Source organism: Hippocampus comes, unplaced genomic scaffold (assembly GCF_001891065.2).
Source record: "Hippocampus comes isolate QL1 unplaced genomic scaffold, H_comes_QL1_v1.1 scaffold189, whole genome shotgun sequence".
In the NCBI taxonomy this organism is placed as follows: domain Eukaryota; kingdom Metazoa; phylum Chordata; class Actinopteri; order Syngnathiformes; family Syngnathidae; genus Hippocampus; species Hippocampus comes.
In genome coordinates this window covers 139640-159258 of record NW_017804802.1, presented here as the reverse complement: position 1 = coordinate 159258, position 19619 = coordinate 139640, and the positions used below count along the sequence as shown (strand labels likewise).

The 19619-nt window shown below is 49.7% G+C and overlaps 1 protein-coding gene across 1 annotated transcript in view; it reads left to right on the top strand.

Annotated features, from left to right (window-relative positions):
• The window catches only part of LOC109530038 (titin-like), a 213785-nt gene that overhangs the window by 88523 nt on the left and 105643 nt on the right, over window positions 1–19619 (top strand). Inside the window, 28 exon segments of the mRNA XM_019893583.1 lie at window positions 235–484; window positions 1860–1958; window positions 4483–4560; window positions 4711–5445; window positions 5598–5651; window positions 8356–8421; window positions 8538–8615; window positions 8742–8825; window positions 8987–9031; window positions 9171–10772; window positions 11133–11183; window positions 11261–11659; window positions 11747–12025; window positions 12103–12372; window positions 12443–12582; window positions 12661–12787; window positions 13166–13432; window positions 13516–13782; window positions 13913–14176; window positions 14431–14570; window positions 14694–14820; window positions 14892–15158; window positions 15616–15882; window positions 15998–16264; window positions 17170–17309; window positions 17396–17522; window positions 18120–18262; window positions 19380–19503. Of these exon segments, the coding sequence (XP_019749142.1) occupies window positions 235–484; window positions 1860–1958; window positions 4483–4560; window positions 4711–5445; window positions 5598–5651; window positions 8356–8421; window positions 8538–8615; window positions 8742–8825; window positions 8987–9031; window positions 9171–10772; window positions 11133–11183; window positions 11261–11659; window positions 11747–12025; window positions 12103–12372; window positions 12443–12582; window positions 12661–12787; window positions 13166–13432; window positions 13516–13782; window positions 13913–14176; window positions 14431–14570; window positions 14694–14820; window positions 14892–15158; window positions 15616–15882; window positions 15998–16264; window positions 17170–17309; window positions 17396–17522; window positions 18120–18262; window positions 19380–19503 (6757 nt within the window).

Sequence of the window (19619 nt, the reverse complement as noted above, 5' to 3'; positions counted from 1 at the left end):
CCGGAGCCCGAGCCAAAGCCCAAAGTCAAGCCGGTGGCGGAGCCCAAACCGGAGCCTGAGCCGGAGCCCAAAGTCAAGCCGGTGGCGGAACCCAAACTGGAGCCCGAGCCAAAGGCCAAAGTCAAGCCGGTGGCGGAGCCTGAGCCAAAGCCCAAAGTCAAGCCGGTGGCGGAGCCCAAACCGGAGCCCGAGCCAAAGCCCAAAGTCAAGCCGGTGGCGGAGCCCAAACCGGAGCCCGAGCCAGAACCCAAAGTCAAGCCCATGACAAAACCCGAGCCTGAGCCAGAGCCCAAAGTCAAGCCCGTGACAAAGCCCAAGCCAGAGCCCGAGCCAGAGCCCAAAGTCAAGCCGGCGGTGAAGCCAAAGCCGGAGCTCGAGCCTGAGCCAAAAGTCAAGCGGGTAGCAAAGCCCGAGCCAGAGCCCAAAGTCAAGCCCGTGGCTAAGCCCGAGCCAAAGCCTGAACCAGAACCTGCACTGCCTAAAGGTACTTTCTGCCTTCTTCTCTGGTGTTCTTTGTGTTTGTGTTTTTCTGTGTGTGAGTTTCTTTGAGTGAAAACCCATCTTTGAGTGTCAAACATGTCAATTTAAGTCTCAGAGGAGCCAAAACCAGAACCTCTTAAGATAAAGTCCAAACCTGAAGTGCCAAAAGCAGAGCCAGTGGCGGTAGCTGAACCAGAGCCTGTGGTGGTACCTCAACCGCCAAAACCTGGGCCTGTGGTGGAGCCCAAACCACCCACACCGGAGCCTGTGGTGGAAACTAAGGCTCCCAAACCGAAGCCTGAAGTGGCATCCAAACCACACAAACCAGAGCCTGTGGAGGTATCCACACCAGAGCATGTGGAGGTACCACAACCTCCCAAACTGGAGCCAGTGGAGAGAGCCAAACCCCCCAAACTGGTACCTGTGGTGAAAAAGACTGAAGTTGAAGAGGCCAAGGTGCCAGAAGTAGAACAACCAAAGGCCAAAGAACCAAAGGAACCTTCCAAAAAAGGTACGCATCTTCCAGCCATGGGCTTTTGCTCATCTTCTTAAATCTCAAAGTGGGAAGGTGGTCGCCATTCTTCCATGAATTTAGTTTACTGATTGACCAAGATCTTGTCCCAAAGTGCCAAAGAAGCCACTGAAGAAGGAGGCTGCTGCAGAACCGCAGAAGCCCCCCAAAGAAGAAACACTACAGAAGAAACCTGTGGTCACCAAAGGTATCTGAAGCTCAACCACCAAGAACTCAATCTTATACTCCTCTTAACGTCATGTTTGCTTCATCGTGTAGTGTTGTTCCAAAGCTGTGCTTCATCCCGTTGTTTGGTTTATCATGTATTGTTCTTCGCGAGCTGTTCTTGGCATGTGATTGTCAAGATGTCATTTGTCAGTCCTGCTGTGTGGTTTGTTGTGTTATTTCATGTGTGGTTCGTCATGTGTGGATCTTCATGTCGTTTGTCAGATGGGTTTTTTTTTTACGATTTGTTCTTCATATTTGGTTCCTCCTCTGTGGTTCTTCAAGAGTGGCTTGTCATATAATTCTTTATCTGTTATATTTCGTGTATTTTTTTTTTTTTAACCGTGTTTTCTTCTTGCTGTTCGTCACGTGTGGCTCTTCGTTGATTTTCCTTCAGTGATTGGTTTATTTATTTTGGCATAGATGTACTTCATCACATTGGGCGCTTCATTTCCTCGTGCATTGTTTTTCTTTGTGCGGTTTCTTCATCTGTAGCTCTTCGTATGTGGTTGTTTATCATTGGTGCTTAAAAATGGTTCCTCGCGTGTGGTTCTCACATGCGGTTCTTTGAATCGTGCGGTTCTTCACGCATCTTCTGCTCCTAGTCATTTTGTGATGCTAATTGCTTTGTTATTCTTCCAAGTTCCTGTTGTGGCAGAGAAGATAGAAGAACCAAAAACAGCAAAGAAAGCCGAACCTGTTCTGCTTCCTCCCAAAGAAGAGCCAGCCGAGCCAAAAAGAGGTACTTGGATGTTTGTGCTCACACCTGTCACCGTTAGGGGGCACCGGTGCCACCCCCCAGACCGTCTGTGCTAAATGGCTTCCGTTTTAGTTGTTCAACAAGGCTTTGTAGGTTTGTGTGCGCTCGCATGTTGGTCTGCTCTTCATGTGATATGCATTATTGTCTCAAAACTTCTTCAAGCTCGGAACGCTGCTCTTGTACTCCAGCACATGCCTCCTACACAACCTCAGCAGAAGCCCCGTGAGGTTGTCATGTCACCGAGTCATGCACCTGACTCACTCCAGGTTACAAATGGGGAGAAAATACCAGAGAAAACCCAAGATAAACCTGAGCAAGTATCAGAAAAAGGTGCAAAGACACTTCCTGGTAAGCCTGATGATCTACCAGAGAAGTCTCATGAAAAACCTCATAAAGTACCAGGAAACCTTCCTGGTATACATGATGAAGTACCAGAGAGAGAATCAGAGGGTCTTTATGATAAAGCCAATCGAGTACCGGAAAAAGTGGCAGAGAAGATTCTGGGTAAGCCTGATGAGGTACCAGAGAAGTTTAATGGTCCACCCGATAGAATGCGAGGGCCGCATTGCGGTACACCTGATGAAGTACCAGAGAAGATTCATGATAAACCTGATAAGGAACGAGAGAAAATACCAGAAAAAGTGGTGAAGAAGCTTCTTGGTATCACTGATGGACGACCAGAAAAAGCACCACAGAAGCTTCATGATAAACTTGATCTAGTGCCAGGGGAGCTTTCTGGTGTACCTGATAAAATACCCTTGAAAGTACCAGAGAGGCTTGATGAAATACCGGGGAAAGTACCAGAAAAAGTGGCAGAGAAGCTTCTCGCTAAGCCTGATGACGTACCAGTGAAAGTACCAAAAAAGCTTCATGATAAACCTGGCAAAGTCCCAGAGAAGCATCCTGGCATACCTGAAAAAGTACCAGAGATGCTTTGTGAGAAAGCCGAGAATGTACCAGAAAAGCAAAACGATAAACCCGAACGAGGACAAACAAAACGCCCCAATCAACCACATGAGAAAATACAAGAGAAACTCCAGAATGAACCTGAGAGCATTCCTGAGAAGCTTTCCGAAAAAACTCCTGTGAAAGTATTTGAGAAAGCCGTTAAAGTACCAGAGAAGCTTCACGCCACGTCCAAGAAAATAGCAGACAAGCTTCCTGGTAAACCACAGGAGAAAAGAGCAGCGAGGTTATTGAAAAAGACACCCGAGAGATCCCCAGACGCCTCTGAGACAGTACCGGAAAAGTTCCCCGCTAAACCACCTGAGAAAGTACCAAACACGCTCGTTGAAAAAGTGCCACAGAAAATTCCTGATCACGCAAGTGAGAAAGAGAAGCTTCCTAATAGAGTACCGGAGAAGCTTCATTCTCGACCACATGAGAAAGTGCCAGAGAAACTTTCGGATCAATCACATGAAATAGCAGAGAAGCGACCTGCTAAAACATCCGAGAAAGTAGCAGCACAATTTCAGGCAAAAATTTGTAAGGTACCAGAGAAGCGTTCTGAAAGCGTACCAGAGGAGCTTCACGATGAATCTCATGAGAAAGTACTCGAGAAGCTTCCCAATAACACCCATGCCAAAGCACTAGAGAATCGTCCATGTTCATCTGATCGAATAACAGAGCAGCTGCCTGATAAAATGCATGAAAAGATACCAGAGAAACTTCATGAAAAACTTGAAAATGGATCAGAGAAGGTACCAGAGAAACATCCTGATAAATATGAGAAAGTGCCCGAGAAACTTCCTGATAAACCCCAGAAAGTACCAGTTAAACCCGATAAAGTACCAGAGACACTTCCTGATAAGACTCGGAAAGTACCAGGGAAACCTGATAAAGTGCCAGGGAAACTTTCTGACAAACCCCAGAAAGTACCAAAGAGGCTTCCTGGTAAACCTCAGAGAGTGCCAGAGAATCTTCCTGATGAAAAACATACGGGAAACTCAGAGGACCTGCCTCAGATGTCAGAGAAAGTCCTCCCACCTCAGAAAGAATCGGAAGAGGTCCTGGTTGAAAAGGACACAGAGAAACTTACTGCAAAGCCGCGAGAGGACAGAGCACTTAAAAAAAAGCCTATTCCGGCTCCCCAGAAGGCGTCTAAAGACGCCGGGGTTCCTCTCTTGTTGCCTGAGAAGGTTCCAGAGGAGCCACGTGATGAAACCTTCTCTGGGGTTGCCCGTGTCCAAAAGGCAGTAGTAGAAGATTCTGCCACAGGTACAGGGGAGACAAAAAACATTTTTTCTTCCTCATCTCCTTCATTCTCTATTTCTTCCTCCTCTACTTTCTCCTTTCTCCTTTCCTCTTCATCATGCATGCACATTTTGAAGAGCTGCTCTCTCGTAGAAAACCTTGCGCTTTAGGCTCTCCGAGCAGCTGGAGAACTCTTGCAGACTCACCTCTCGTTTGTGCCCGCTTGTTTGCCTAAATGACTCTCTCCTCTTTTTTTGTTGTTTTTTTTTTTTTTTTTTTCCTTTTGCATACACCTTGGATGACAAACTTGAAGGTTTGGAAACTCAGCAATTTGTCAAGGCGCCACCTTCGGAGGGTGAACCAGAGAAGAAAGTATCTCCTCCAGAAAAAGGTATCAGCAAAGGGACAGCTTCAAAACCTCTTGAAGCATCTGACGTCTTTTTTTTTTTTCCTCCTCTTTGCCATTGTCTCACGCTTGATTGTCTGTGTTTTGCTGTCATTTCTTGGCGCCGCCCTATGACGCCCCCTCTTGGTGCCTCAGAGAGGCCAGTCAGGCTTGAGCAGCGTCAGGAAGTGCATCACGTGATGGAGACGGAGCCTTTCACCGAGGAAGCTTCGTCTTATGAGGCCGAGCGAGAAGACAGAGCCCAAGTTTCGTATGAGAAGGCCTTGTGCCCGGTGGGACAAGTGAAGGTTTCATTGACTGAGACCCGCACGAAACGGTCTAAACCTCGAGAAGAGATATCTGCTCCTGACAGGAAGGAGACTGCTGTGATTACTGAGAAAGAAGAAGAGCTTAAGAAAGAGCAGCGGACTACCAAAGAAGTTAGGGCTGAAAGCAAAGATGAGGAACAGGTCGTGGCAGTCAGGAAAGAAGCCAAGGCGACGATCCGGAAAGAAACCAAGGAAGCTAGTGTCAAACCCTCGATGGTGAAACAGGAAATAGTCGTCGAGGCGCCCCACCGAGACCGTGTTGACATCGCTGCATCTTCTGCACGAGACAAAGGAAGCCGCAGTCCAGAAGACCAGGTGGTAGAATCAGACAATGTTGTAGCTAAAGATGAACAATTAGCGGTGAGTCACCAGGTAGCTGAGAAAAAGCAAGAGAATATTCCACTGATTGAAGCAAAAATGAAAGCAGAAGCACCGGTCTCGGTGCCAGATATCCCGTCCCAGCAAATGCGTCGTAAGGACAAAACCCCAAAGAAAGACTCAAGTCTTCGGACTGGAACATTAAGAAAAAGCCAAGAGAAAGAAGACAAAGCTGCTGACCGAGGTACACCGAGGGGCATTAACTTCAGCCACATCTGCAATTCTCTCATTCTCTTTTGTCACAGTTCTTTGTTTTTTTTTTGTTTGTTTGTTTTTTGGGGTTCTTTGTTTTTCGTCTGAATGTTAACATCTTGCGTTTAACCCCTTTTTTTAAAGAAGCTGACAAGTTTCCCGCCGTTGTGGAGAGACTGGAAAAAGAAGCTGAGAGAGGTAGCACAGCAGCACATTTGCCTTCGGACTGATCAATTCCCGGTTGTCTTTCTTGTCCTTTCTAACTAAGATGTCTCTGTTGTCTGGTCCTAATCTCTTGGCACCGCATCATGGTGCTTTTGCTTCACTCTTCCCGCAATATCTCCGCTTCCCCGTTAAGCATCTGGGGAAGGAAAGCAAAGGGAGGCACTGAGGAGCAGCTTCCTGTCTGAGGAAGCCTCGGACAGCCGGCAGGGGGAAGATCGAGACAAGAGCAAAGATGCGGATGAAATCTCAAAACCCAGGGCCTGGATATCTGTTACTGATGGTTCCGAGAGCCTGGGCCTTCAAGAAAGCTCAGAATTCAGCCAGGGTTCAGGCGTCCGATTTAAGCTGAAAACGCCACAGGCAACCAGTGAGGCGGATAGAACCAGAAGAGACAACTCCCAAGTTCAAGCAACCACGTCACCCATTAGGCAGTCATCAGATAAACAGCTGCTGGCTGAGCTCGACGTGAAACTGACAATCGATAATTTGCGAGATGTCGAGCCTCAGAAACCAAGTGGAGACGAGACATATTACCTTAGACAAAGACATTCTGAAATGGAGTGGAAGGAAGTGACTGGTGATGAGAGAGCGGTTGCATTGGCAGGGAGCACAGAAGAATCTTTTAAAGTTGCAAACATTCAAAGCCCGAAAGGAACCGAAAGGACATTAGTGGTGTCCCACCATTTGGAGGCACCCAAAGCGAAGGGCGGAGAAGATGTCACCTTCAAGTTCAGAGCTGCTGTAAAGAAAGAGCAGCAGACCCCCGTTACATCGGAGATGTTTCAAGAGAACGAAATTCAGATTTTAAACAAAGCGAAAGATGACGTGCCTCAATCAAAGGGTAGCACAAGTGACTCCTGTCCATTTATAGACTGCACATCAAGTATAGTTGCTGAAAGACAGACGCTATTCCACGAGGAAGAACCCACGACACAAGCACAGCAACTAGACATCAGTCCTCTTAAAAATGCGGAGGTGACTGCCCAGAAGGCACAGACAAAAGTTGCAGACACTGAACAAATGAACCCATCGCACCTCACGGCGCTTGACAATTCAACACCCGAAAAACCTCCGTCAGTTCTGTTGGCCAACACAGTTGCGAGGAAACCGACTTCTGGCGCGGATGACCTCAGGGAACCTGCTGAGACTGAACCAGAGCTGTGTCAGTCAGCACAGTCGGTGGTTCGTTTGTCAGCGGGCACCCGTACACATGAAGATGAGGACGTATGTCTCCTCCTCCACATGGACTCGACTGCCTCCCAGGTAGAGCCTCGAGTGTCAACTAACCAAGCTCCAGCAGCGGTGGTTGCGGGTGAAGAATTGACTCTTGATCTTGAGAAAATACAAAAGTCTGAAGAGCTAACAGAGGAAGTTGTGGGACCTCAGAGGAAAGAAATTCAAACAGAAAGGGAAGAGGATGATGCTGCTCTCCTGACGTCACTTGCGGGAAAAGTCGCCGACCCTGAACCTGTTGTTGCGAGAAGTCCTGAGGACTATGCTGGACTGGAGATGCCGAAAGAGGTGGCCTCTCTTCTTGACTCTGAAGGAAAGGAAAGAAGACAGCAAATAAAGAGCTTTGTTTTGCCTCAAGTAGGAAAGAACAAAGTCTGCCCAGTTCCCCCAGAGCAAGCTGTCCACATCCCAGGGCAAACAGATGTCAGCGTTTTTGAAGGCGGCCAAAACAACCAACAACCCGAATTCAAATTGACATCCCCCAAAGAGAAAAGACAAAGTTTAAGTCAAGTCAAACAAATTTCGGTAGAAGATGTGCGTGCGGATGCCTCCGTGGTTCAGGGAGGATGTGTAACTCAGAGAGAAAGAATCATAGGAGGAACACAGTTAGATAGTCCTCAGAGCACACCCGAGAGACTCGTCCTAAAATCAGATCGAGTGCAACGGGGGGAGCTGAAGCGTGAATTATTATTGGTGACAGATACCACAAAAGAAGCAGATCTAAATCGAGTTCAGGAACTTGTAACTTCTAAGATTGAAGCCAATGACAAGGAAAGAGCTCTAGCAGCTTCATTTGATGCCAATAGAAGAGATGAAATATATGAAGTTGAAGTAGCCCCTAAAGACCTGGTAGGGCAGCAGAAACTTTTCTCAACTGAGGGAGAAGGAGATAAATCCAGCCGAGATCGTACTGACAGTGGAAAAGCAGAGTCCAAAGACCGAAGAAAAATGGACGCACATGACAAAGCAACATCAAAAACAGAAATTAGTTTGATGGCCTCAGTCCAAGAACCTTCAGTAACAGATGAACCCAAACCAGCCCTCGCAGAAAGCGCTCCCCTGCAGGCTGAGGCCTGTGGAGAAAACGGGCTTTCATCTCAAAATGTCTGCAGAGGTACTGAGAAAGAATGTGTGGCGTGTCACTGATTGCGTGTCTTTGTGACCTGGAGTACAAGTCATTGTCCAGCAATTCTGCGTCACATCGGTTTCAGGGTCTCATGTCATGGCACCCATTTCCTCTGGGCACAAACAAGCATCCGCCTGTCCAGCCAGGTTTTTGAATGTTGCCTCTAAAGCGCCAGTCCGCCACGTCTCACATCGCTGCTCTTTCCAAACCGAGCACATTAACCTCTTCAGTCTTTGTTTGTCCCTCTGGATATCTGTTTCTTCCTCTTGGCGTCGCCTGCATGGACGCTCTGACCTGTCATTTCGTTTCATTTCCAAGCTCCGGTGGAGGAGTTGCGACCACCGGTCAAGCAACTGGCAGTCAAGCCGGCTCAACCCACAGAAGGTAGCAACCTCTTTGAATGTCACTCTTGCGCGTCTGCGAATGCTGACGTCATTCCAAGGCAGACTCTGCTCAAGATTCAAATCTTGTTGTTGACTTGATTTACCCTGTACTTGAAGAACGGCAAGCACCTATACCGGCGGATGTCAAAAAGCCAGATGAGGGTGAGCAGCTCCAAAAAATCACGACCACGCCAGGTATCCAAGGCTATTTTGATGGCTCTTCAATCATAAACCCATTGTCAGCTCGTTTACCGGCAACATCTCTTTTTTTTCTTTGTCCTCTTTCCTTTATTTATGTGTGTATATTTGTTACCGTTGAAGTGATCAAGCCGCTTGTAAAGGCTGAAGAGCCGACCGCGATGGTTGTGGAGGAAGAAAAACCTTTGATATTGACCCCTCAGACAGGTAGTTTGTCGGACCAATGGAAAGGGTTCTTTGTTTTATTGTTTACTGCTTGATGTCGTCTGCATTGTTGAGGTTCAGGATGCTTTCGTCCAGGCCTGTAAGGCCCTCTGTCAACCATTTCCACCAATAAATGACCTGATAACAATCTTTTCAACCTTTAGATGAAACCAAGGGACCAGTTCAAGCACCAGCAGGAGTCAAGAAAGGTAGGAACAACGCTCACAACAAGACTTGAATCATGACAAATTCACTTTGTTTCTACTCAGTCTTTGTGTCTGTAGCCCATTGTCTGACATGTTGTTTGCGTGTACCGATTTCTTGTAACGTGAACCTGTGCTGCCTCAGAACCAGCCCTGCTAAAAAAAGGTAAAGTTCCCCTGGAAGAGACAGGGACCTTTGAGCTTCCGACTCTGAGAAAAACCACGCCGGTCACGAGGGAAGAGGTGGAGCCAGAGCAGGAAAAGGTCTTTCTCAAGAAGGTCCCATTGGTATCACCTAAAGAGGTTGAGAAGGAGCAGAAACTTCGAGAGGCCACCCAGACCACGCAAGTTGACATTGTCGAGCTGGTGCATAAAGAACACGAAGTTGAGATGAAGGTTACCACTGCGAGGTCCTTTGAGGAGAGAACACCGCGAGACAAAGCAGAGGTGGAGAAAAAGCAGGAAATTCCAAGGCCGGAACCAGAACTAGGAAAAGAAGAAGAGAAGCCTAAATGGCGCCATCAAAAAGGAACTCCAAAAGACGATAAACCGGAAGAAACCATTTCATGGAAGAAAACTCCCAAAGCTCCAAAGGAGGAGGAACCAGCCCCTCCTACTGTTGCCTTGAAAAAAGTGAAAAAACTGCCTTCCGATGAACAAGAACAAGAAGTTGTCAAACTAAAACCCTTTGAGAAGCCAGTTAAAGCTACCGAAGAGCCAGAGAAGGCTAAAGACGACACACCAGACAGGGACACCGTAGCTTTCCAAAAGGGAACCAAGATCCCCAGGGAGACTGAGGAAAAGGAACCTCCAAAGATACCTCAGAAAACACCAGCCGAGGTCAGGGAGCCCCCAGCGAAGGTGCCAAAGCCAGTACCTACGGAAAAACCTGAGGAGCAAGAAGCTCCAGCACCAGTAAAGGCAAAGAAAACCCCTGCAGTACAGCCAGAGCCAGTGCCAGAGAAGGTCAGTCTCAAGCCTTTCGCTCGACCTTCAACTGAAGCTGTTGAACCTGAGAAGAAACCGTCAGCGATTGAAGGGAAGGAACCAGCAGAAGATCTGCACAAGGAACATGTTAGCCCTGAGGACCAGCCTGAAGTGAAAGTACCGGCTGATACACCCAAGAAACCCGAGACCCCCCAAGCAGAAGCGGAAAAACTGGAGAAACTGAAGAGGCTTGAGCCTGCAAAGAAGATTCCCTCTCAAGTGCCATCTACTTTGAAGAAAGCGGATGAAGTTCTAGAGGAGCCAAAACCACTGCAGTTAAGGAAGGCAGTCACGCCCAAGGCCAAGGACCAAAAAGAGGTGCCTTTGACACCTCTAGAACAATTCAAGAAAATTCAGCTGAAAAAGACACCACCAAAAGTTGAGAAGACTAAAGAAGCCGAAAAAATTCCTGCCGCCGCTAAACTCAAAAAGACTCCCAAAACAGTTTCCCCGACGGTCTCCCCAGAAGCAGCAGCCCCTCTCAAAAAAGTATCCAAAACGCCCTCGCCGGAAGATCAAGACGTCGCAAAGCCTCCAAAAGAAAAGATTCCTCTATTCAAGGAAATTTCTCCCGGAGCGGTCGAGATGACAAAAGTCGCTACCCAGCCCGAGGAAGAGGTCTTTGAGGAGGACTTCGGGTTGCCCGAGGAGGCAGAGACAGAAGAGGAAGAGGCCTGGGGCTGGGAACTGGTTCCTGATGACGACTGGGAAGGTGAAGTGGAGGAGGGCGCCTTGGAGGTGCCGGGGGCGACCAGGAGAGGTGAGACGTCGGAGGCGGGACAACCTGGGAAAAGAGCCATCCTTCATGCACGGAATAATCTCCACTCATTGCCATGGTCATGCCTCCATTTTCACACCGCTCACACGCCATACCTGTTGTTGGTGGCCCTCAACCTTACTGGTTACGCTCTGAAGTCATTCCTGTCCACTTGTGTCTCGCCTTCATCTTCATGTCATGACGGCACTCGAACCCGGTGTCATACTTTCTTTGATTGAGTAGCGTAGCTCATTCACGCTCACTCATTCACGCTCATGACTCCACGTTCACTCGCAGCCGCTGGCACCTTTTAAGATTACCTTGTGTGCAACAAGCAGGCTCATATGTTGTGTTTCTGAACAGAGGGACAACCGGCAGAGGAAGCAGTGAGAGGGAGAGGAAGAGGTCTCAAACGTGAGTTGCCTTTGACTGAATTCAGTCGGTGACGTCTGCCCATCCTGAAAGGCCTCTTCTTTTAATTTGTCTTTCAGCCAAGCTGACGCCATCGCCTGGTGAGGGCAGGGGTCGTGGCCTCAGGCCTGCCGGAAGGGGCACTCCTCCACCCCCGGAAGAGCCTTTTGGAGGATACAAACTCAAAGCCGTGCCCCTCAAGTTCATCAAGAAGCTGGAGGACATCATGCTGCTTGAGGCCGAGTCCATTGGTTCTTCGGCCGTGTTCGAGTGCCAGGTGTCACCGTCCACTGCTGTCACGTCGTGGATGAAGGACGGCAGCAACCTGCGCGAGAGCCCCAAGCACAAATTCACCTCTGACGGCAAAGATCGCAAGATGATGGTGAAAGACGTGCAGCTGTCGGACACCGGGGAATACACCTGTGTCGCCAAGAACGCTGGCAAGGAAATCACCTGTACCGCCAAGCTCATTGTTGAAGGTGTGTAGTTGCTTCAGTAGGTCTTGGAGCTTTGCATAGACACAGGACTGTCAGGACCTGACCTGAATTGTTCTTTCTCATTTTCAGAGCTCCCTGTAAAATGGACCAAGGAATTGGTGCCGGAGATGTCGGCCGTGAAGGGTCAGCCGCTCTACCTGTCCTGTGAGCTGAACAAGGAGAGAGATGTCATCTGGAAGAAGAACGGCGAGCTCCTGAAGAAACAGGAACATAAGTTCCAGATCAATATCATCGGCCTGGTGCACGCCGTCACCATCCAAAATGCCATTGAGGAGGACGCTGGGTGCTACTCGTGCGAAGTGGCCAACCAGAATGAGTTGAAGACGTCGACGAATGTTAAAGTGACCGGTGAGTAGTTCGACTTAATTCTAGTGGCTCGCAATCTTTGTAACCTGGGTTCTGACCATCTGGTCTGGTTCAAACAGAGGTCATCAAAGATTGGCTTGCAAGGCCTCTTAGGGACCAGCATGTGAAACCGAAGGCGACTGCCACCTTTAGAGGCGAGCTGTTTAAGGACACGCCCAACTGGAAATGGCTGAAAGGAGACAAGGAGCTGACTCCCTCCGACAAAGTGGAGATCAACAAGGATGGGAAGAACGTGACGTTGACCATCAAGAACTGCCAGCCTGACGACGTGTCGGACTACTCCGTGGAGGTGGAGGGACGTGTCTACGCCGCCAAGCTGACTCTAGGAGGTTGACATCTCATTGGTTTTATCTGCCGTGGTTTACCCTTTGGTGCACGTGATAACATGTCTTATCTCAGAGCGTGAGGCGGAGATCTTGAAGCCGCTGGTCAGTGTGGAGGTGTTCGAGAAGGAAGATGCTGCCTTTGAGACTGAAATTTCTGAGGATGACATTCCAGGGCAATGGAAGCTCAAAGGGGAGCCTCTGATGAGATCCCCGGTACGACGGCCTGGATTTTTCGTTCCAATTCTCTGTCTGGATAGATTTTTCGCTTGGGTAACAGTTTTCCTCCCGTAGACCTGCGAGATCCAAATGGAGCGTGGCGTGCGCCAACTCAAACTTAAAAAGTGTCAAGTGGAGCAGTCGGGTGAGGTGTCCTACCAGGCACTGAACGCTCAAACAAGCGCAATGCTCACCGTGAAAGGTAAGCAACGTATTCACGGCATCCCCGTGGGGAACTATCGCGACCCTGGCTTGTCTTTTTCCATTTCTGTACAGTTTGAGGCCTAAAGTCAGAAATCAATGACATTCAGGTCCATGTGGACTTTAGGGCGTCTTTCGTAGGTTTGCCAGTTGTATGTAAAATACGGCGGAGGACTGCAGTGACCAAAGATCCCTGTTCTTGTTATCTGTTTGTTTGTTTGTTTACTTGGGTTTTGTCGTTCCGTCTGGTCTGGAAGCACATTCAGTGAGGTCTGCAGCGTACGTGGCGATACAACGGCAGCTTTGCGTCTGATGTTTGCTGCCATTGTCATTGACGTATCTTTGATGCGTCTGCCTGTCACATTCTGACATTCTTTAGAAATCCCAATGGACTTTGTCGAACCACTGAAGGACGTTAGCGTGCCTGAAAAGAAACAGGCCAAATTCGAGTGTGCCATCACCAGAGATGTCGCCAAGGCCATGTGGTACAGGGGCAGCGACATCATCACGCCAGACGCCAAATATGACATCATCCATGATGGCAAGAAACACATGCTGATCATCAACTGCTGCGAGTTTGACGACGAGGACGAATACAGGATTGAGGTTTTGGGCAAAGAGTCCAAGGCGCGACTCACAGTGGAGGGTAGGTGGTGGACCCGTGGCATTGCGGGCGACATTCGTGTCACGCGTGATCTGTGTCCTAATGCTTTGACGCTGCGGTTGTAGGCATCAGGCTCAAACTGATTTCGCCGCTCAAGGACCAAACGGTGAAAGAGGGCAGCACAGTTCTCTTTGAGCTGGAGCTCTCTCATGAAAACATTCCAGTCACCTGGTACAGGAACGATGTCAAAATCCATCCGAGCCGAACGGTGCTCAAGCGCGTGGATGGAAAGCGTCACGTGCTGGAGATCAAGGACGTGACTCTAGATGATACTTGCCAGGTCAAGGCTGAGGCCAAAGGAGTGTCCTCCATGGCTAACTTGACCGTCATAGGTAACTCTTGCTTGTTATTGTCCGCCCAGGGCTCACGCCAGCGTCCTTGTCTACCATCTTTGTGCCTGGACCGCTTCCAGTCTCTGTCTTGTTAGTTTGGTGTCATGATTGTGCAATTGTACCTTTCCAGAGGGAGACGCTTACTTCACGGTCAAGCTGCAGGACTACACAGCGGTGGAGAAGGACAAGGTAGCGCTAGAATGTGAGCTCAACAAGGATGTTAAGGTGGTTTGGTACCACAATGAAGAGGAAGTGAAGGCTTCCAAGGTGGTCGCCATCAAGGCAGAGGGCACCCGCAGAATGTTGCTCATCAGGAAAGTCGCCGACGTAGACAAGGGACAGTACGTGTGTGACTGTGGGACGGACAAGACCACGGCAAGCCTTCACGTTGAAGGTAAAGTCCACAATTTGTCGTGGATGTTCATCAATGCCCCCCCGCATTGCCACCAAATCAGCTTCTTGCACCTCGCGATGGGGCCGTGCCCGCTAATGCCACCTTTTGCAGTTTTCCAACACGCTCTGATCTCCATTTCTTCCCACGTCGTCTTCTTCAACACGATCTTCACGCTGCCCCATTCCCGTCGATGACTTTCTCGCGCCGCTCTCTTGGGAGTTTGTCACTAAGTTGTGGCCTCTCTTCAATGCTAGCCCGACACATCAGAGTGGTGCGGCCGGTGTACGGCGTGGAGGTGTTTGAGGGCGAGACGGCCCGCTTTGAGGTGGAGCTGAGTGAGGACGATGTGCACAGCCAGTGGACACTGAATGGACAAGTCCTAAGTCCGTCTCCTGTATGTGAACCCCCAAGATCTTCTATTGTGTGTGTGCGTGTGTGTTTGTGTGCAAGTGTGAGGTGTGAAATGGTGGTCCCGCGACCCCGATCTTAGTGTTGAAAAGTGCATCGGCGTCAACAGGATGTGGAGATGGTGGAGGACGGAACTAAGCACACTCTGGTGCTGTACAACTGCAAGGTGCCTCAGACCGGCGAAGTTTCGTTCAGCGCCGCTGACGCCAAGTGCTCGGCCAATCTGAAAGTGAAGGGTGAGCATCGGCATCTCCTCCGCCAACACCGCCCTCATTGCGACATTGACCGTCTCTGTGTCAATCAACAGAGATTCCCATCTCTTTCATCACGCCACTGGCTGACGTCCGCGTCTTTGAAAAGGACGATGCAAAGTTTGAGCTGGAGGTGTCCAGAGAACCCAAAAGCTTCCGTTGGTTCAAAGGCTCTCAGACACTGTCGAGCGATGACAAATATCAGCTACTGCAAGACGGAAACAAACACGCTCTTGTCGTCAAATCTGCCAGATATGAAGATGAAGCAAAGTACCTGTTCGAGGCCGAAGACCAGAGAACATCAGGGAAGCTGATCATTGAAGGTACCTGACGTCGACTCGTGCGACGACAAGTCGCGTGAGATGTATTTGCATCGTTCAAAGTCAAGTATTTTCGTCTCGAAATGAACCGAAATGACCCGGTTCGCAGTGGCGCAGCAGGGTCCTGCGTGTTCACTGGTGCATCATGTACACCACTTGGACACGAGTTAAAAGATCGTTCCGAGGACTGGTAGTTGTACTTCCACGCCAAATCGTCCCAGCACAAAAGCAGCTTTGTAAAGTATCTGAGGGTCGTTTGGTACACTGGAAACAGGGATTTCCCCCAAACTGTTGCCGTTGTTCCAAATGTCTTGGTATGGTGTTAAGTTGCACCCTCTTTACTTCTAATAAACGGGAGTCGTCCTCCAACTTTGAAAATTCTGTGTTGGTTTCTACTGGCGACGTCCGATTTGGGCAAGCATTGGTCAGCTGGAGTGTCAACACGGTCTCCGTCTGTCAGGTATCCGCCTCGAGTTTCTCAAACCGATCAAGGACGTGACGGTGAAGGAGCGGGAGACGGCCGAATTCAGCGTGGAACTCTCCCACGAAAACATCCCGGTGCTTTGGTACAAAAACGGTGCACGCCTGCACCCCGGCAAGTTGGTGCACATGTCAGAGGAGGGTAGAGTCCACACGCTGGCCTTCAAGGAGGTCTCTATCGATGATACCTCCATGATCAAAGTGGAGGCCATGGACAAGATGTCCGAGGCCATGCTCACCGTGCTGGGTTAGTATGACAGCCCAGAGTCTTTGTGTTCGTGCGCGCGTACGACTGCAGTCGCCGCGCGGCCAATCGTACATTGTCAGTGCGTTGACACCATTAACCTGACGTCGTCTTGCAGAGGGCGACCTCTACTTCACGTCCAAGCTCCAAAACTACACCGCAATCGAAAAGGATGAGGTGGTGCTCACCTGTGAGCTGAGCAAAGCCAGCGGCGAGGTCCGCTGGTTCAAAGACGGGAACGAACTCTTTGCCTCCAAGAACATTCTGATGCAGTCCGACGGCAGGAAGCGCATCCTCGTGATCCGCAAGGCGGCCAAGGGCGACATGGGAGCCTTCACGTGCGACTGCGGCACGGACAGAACCACAGCCCAGCTCAACATCGAAGGTACGAGTTGCGCCAGCCGCTCTGGAGACTTTTCCCGGGAACGTGAGACCTGAATCTCTGGGCTGGTTGTGAATGTCATGAGAACTCTGTATGTGTGGTGGAAGGGGTGGGGATTGCTCGGGGTCTTTACAGTGGTTCGAATGCTCTCCGCGGGCTCTCCATTGGCTCCCCGGTAACTTAACTCTCAGAATTGGTCCGGACAACACTAAAGTTTGACACTAAGGTCACAGGACACCTTTTTTTCATTTTTTTTTTCTACCAGAGAAGTTAAGAAGTTGAAGTTAGTAAACATCAGTGGTCTGGTTGGGCTTTCGTCCAACCTCTTAATCTTTTTGCCCAGTACACATGCGCAAATGTCCGCATGGTCTCACCCACTTTCGTCCTCAGGACGGGATTCATGAATATTGTTCAGTCGGACTTGAACGCACGTGCGTGTGCTGGGGCTTGTTCGGTAACCGACATGTTTTTAAGATTTTGAGGAAGCAAGTTTTGAACGTTGGTCGCTCCTGCACAGCACCTGAACTACTTTCACACAAATTTGAGTCTAACCTCTGAATTCTTTCGTCAGTCGACATGCCCATGTCCACGTAGTCTCCTCTTTATTGCTTAGGATGGGATTTGTCCTCAGAATTTAAAGCTACCGTGAGGCCTTTGAAAGGCTTTTTCAGCTGTGGACAGCAGGTGATGCTGATTGATCACAAAGTTGTGTTTCGCGGGGGCTCAAATTCTCTCTGTGGGTTCCGCATTTGTCCCCGTGTTCACAAGAACCTTCCTCTGCTCACGCAAAACCATTTTTGAAATTTCTTCAACAAACGTTATCTTAGAGGCTGGCTGGTCCCTCCGACTTACGACCACCTCTTGTTTGTCCCTTTGCACTCACGCTAACGTCTTTCCACACGCCGCAGAGCGCGACATCAAGGTGGTGCGACCGCTCTACAGCGTGGAAGTCACCGAGACCGAGACGGCCAAGTTTGAGACCGAGATCTCCGAGGAGGACCTCCACGCCACCTGGAAGTTGAAGGGCGAGATCCTTCAACCGACTGCCGTGAGCTTTTCCTCCAGCTTCGCCGGCGTCTTTTCTTGCGACCGCTGTCTTGTGACGCCGCCCGCCGCCTCGTTTTCATCCCCCAGGATGTGGAGATCAAGGAGGAAGGCGTCAAGCACACTTTGATCCTCTTCAACTGCCGCAAGGACATGACGGGGGGCGTGGACTTTGCCGCTGCAAATGCAAAATCATCCGCTCAGCTGCGCGTCAAAGGTGACCCGACGCGTGCGGACGTGCGTGACTCAGCGAAGACTCCAAATGGTCAAAAGGCGAAGATGTGAAAGTGAATGCTTGTTTGTGTCTGCGGGCCGTCCGATTGGTTGCGTGTTCTGGCGAGGGTTGGGGAGCACGATTGGACGGGAGGAGGCTCACCCTTCAAAGATGTGAAAGCAAAGTCACTAATTGACCTGTCCATCATCCACTGGTCTTCATTTGGAAGTGGAGTCCTTCAAATTCTTTGCACATCAAATATAGTTGATAGGCTGGTCAACGGTGATGACTTGCGGAATACGTTTTGATCATTGCAAGGAGCCCAACATTCATTCCAAACATTCAGAAGACGGAGTCTCCAATGATGCACCCGGGGTTATTTTGCAAGCGGCACACCCTTGATTGGCCGGGGCGGGACGTGACCCGGGTAGCGTGCTAACGAGGCGGCCCACCCGGTGCTCAACAGCAGCTGTATTGCTGGCGTCGGGCCCGGTGGGCCTCCAGAGGACCTCTCTCTGGGACTCGTTTTCCCTTTTTTTTTTTGGGACGGGGTTGTGGCCAAATGGCTCTCACGCAGCATGCCTCCTTCTCGCCCCAAAGCCCGCGTGGTTGACCTGATGCGGCCGTTGAGCGACGTGGAGGTGACGGCCGGCGAGACGGCCACCTTCGAATGCGAGCTTTCCTACGAGGACATTCCCGTGGAGTGGTTCCTGGAGGGCGTCAAGCTGGAGCCCAGCGACCGGGTGAGTCTGCACACTTCAATTCCTGTTTCTGTTGCTGCCGCCACTTTTTACGTGCGCGGCCACGGAGCGGGTGGCGGGTCGCAGATGGCGGGTGGCAGCTGGCGGGTCGCGGGTGGCCGCCCGCTTTTCACACATTGTCTTTTTTAACACCGTCAGGCGCCCGGCCATAGAAAGCGCTGCTAGTTTCCTTCGGGTTTTCCGTGATCGGCCCTGCTCTCACGTTTTGAACGCAGCACAGGAAAAACGCCAAGTCATCCCGTCACACTTTATTTTCACCAAGGCGATCATAGTTTGGGGGGGCCTCCATGAAAGAAAGCTTTTCTTAACCTTTTCAAAATTCAAATGGTTTCAATTCGCTTTGAGAGCCCGCTTGTTAGTTTTGAATCGGCAGGGAACTACTTGGTTTTTGTTCCCTTCTTATCCGTTTGGGCGTGACTAAGTCCTGCATCAGACAGTGCAAGAAACCCCAGTTCTCAAACAACTGTCGGACCATCTTCTGTACGGCCCAACAGCCCTGAAAGAAGTAGACTGCAAAGAACCCCTAAGAAATACCCTGATTAATATGAAACGGAGCATTATTTGCACTTGACTTGCAGTGAGTTCTTCAACTGTTGTTTTTAAAGCATTCACTGGGGGGAAAAAAAAACCCAACCTGTCGATTCATTGTGTAAATTTGCGGTAGCGCTTCTGGCAGGGGGTAGCTTGCAGGCCCACCGGCAGTACCTGAAAAATAGAGGCTATATTGCAACCAGATTTTAATAAAAGAAACGGACACGAACGCATCGAGTTATCTAAAGCCACTGAACAAATGAGGAAAGACTGAATTCTTGTGTAACAAATACTCTGTACTGAATTTGTAATAAACAGGTTAGAAACATGTAACGGACACAATTGCGTGGTTGAATTCAATTTTGTTCAGTTTATTGGGCATCTGAGTTTACAATGCATGTCATGCATGAAACAAAGGTCAAGGATGGCTCCATGAACAAGAACTAAGGTGTCATCACCACAATCGTTCTTAGAGTGGTGCCTTCATTTCGAGGCCTTAGCCATAAAAGAAAACGAATCACAAGCAGCATTCAAGGGCCCAGACTGACCTTCTCACTTTGACCTGCAGGTGGTACTGAAGTTGGAGGGCAAAGTCCATAGCATGACCCTAAGGGACGTTCAGCTGCATGAAGCGGGACAAGTTCGACTCACCACCAAAGACTGCCGAAGCGACGCCAGACTCATTGTCAAAGGTGGCCCGTCGAAAGCCAAATGGGGGGGCCGCTCGCTTGTCCCGGATCGGTACTGAAAGTGCTTTGTTGTCGTTTGGGATGTTCAGAGCCACCGGTGGAGTTCACCAAGCCGCCGG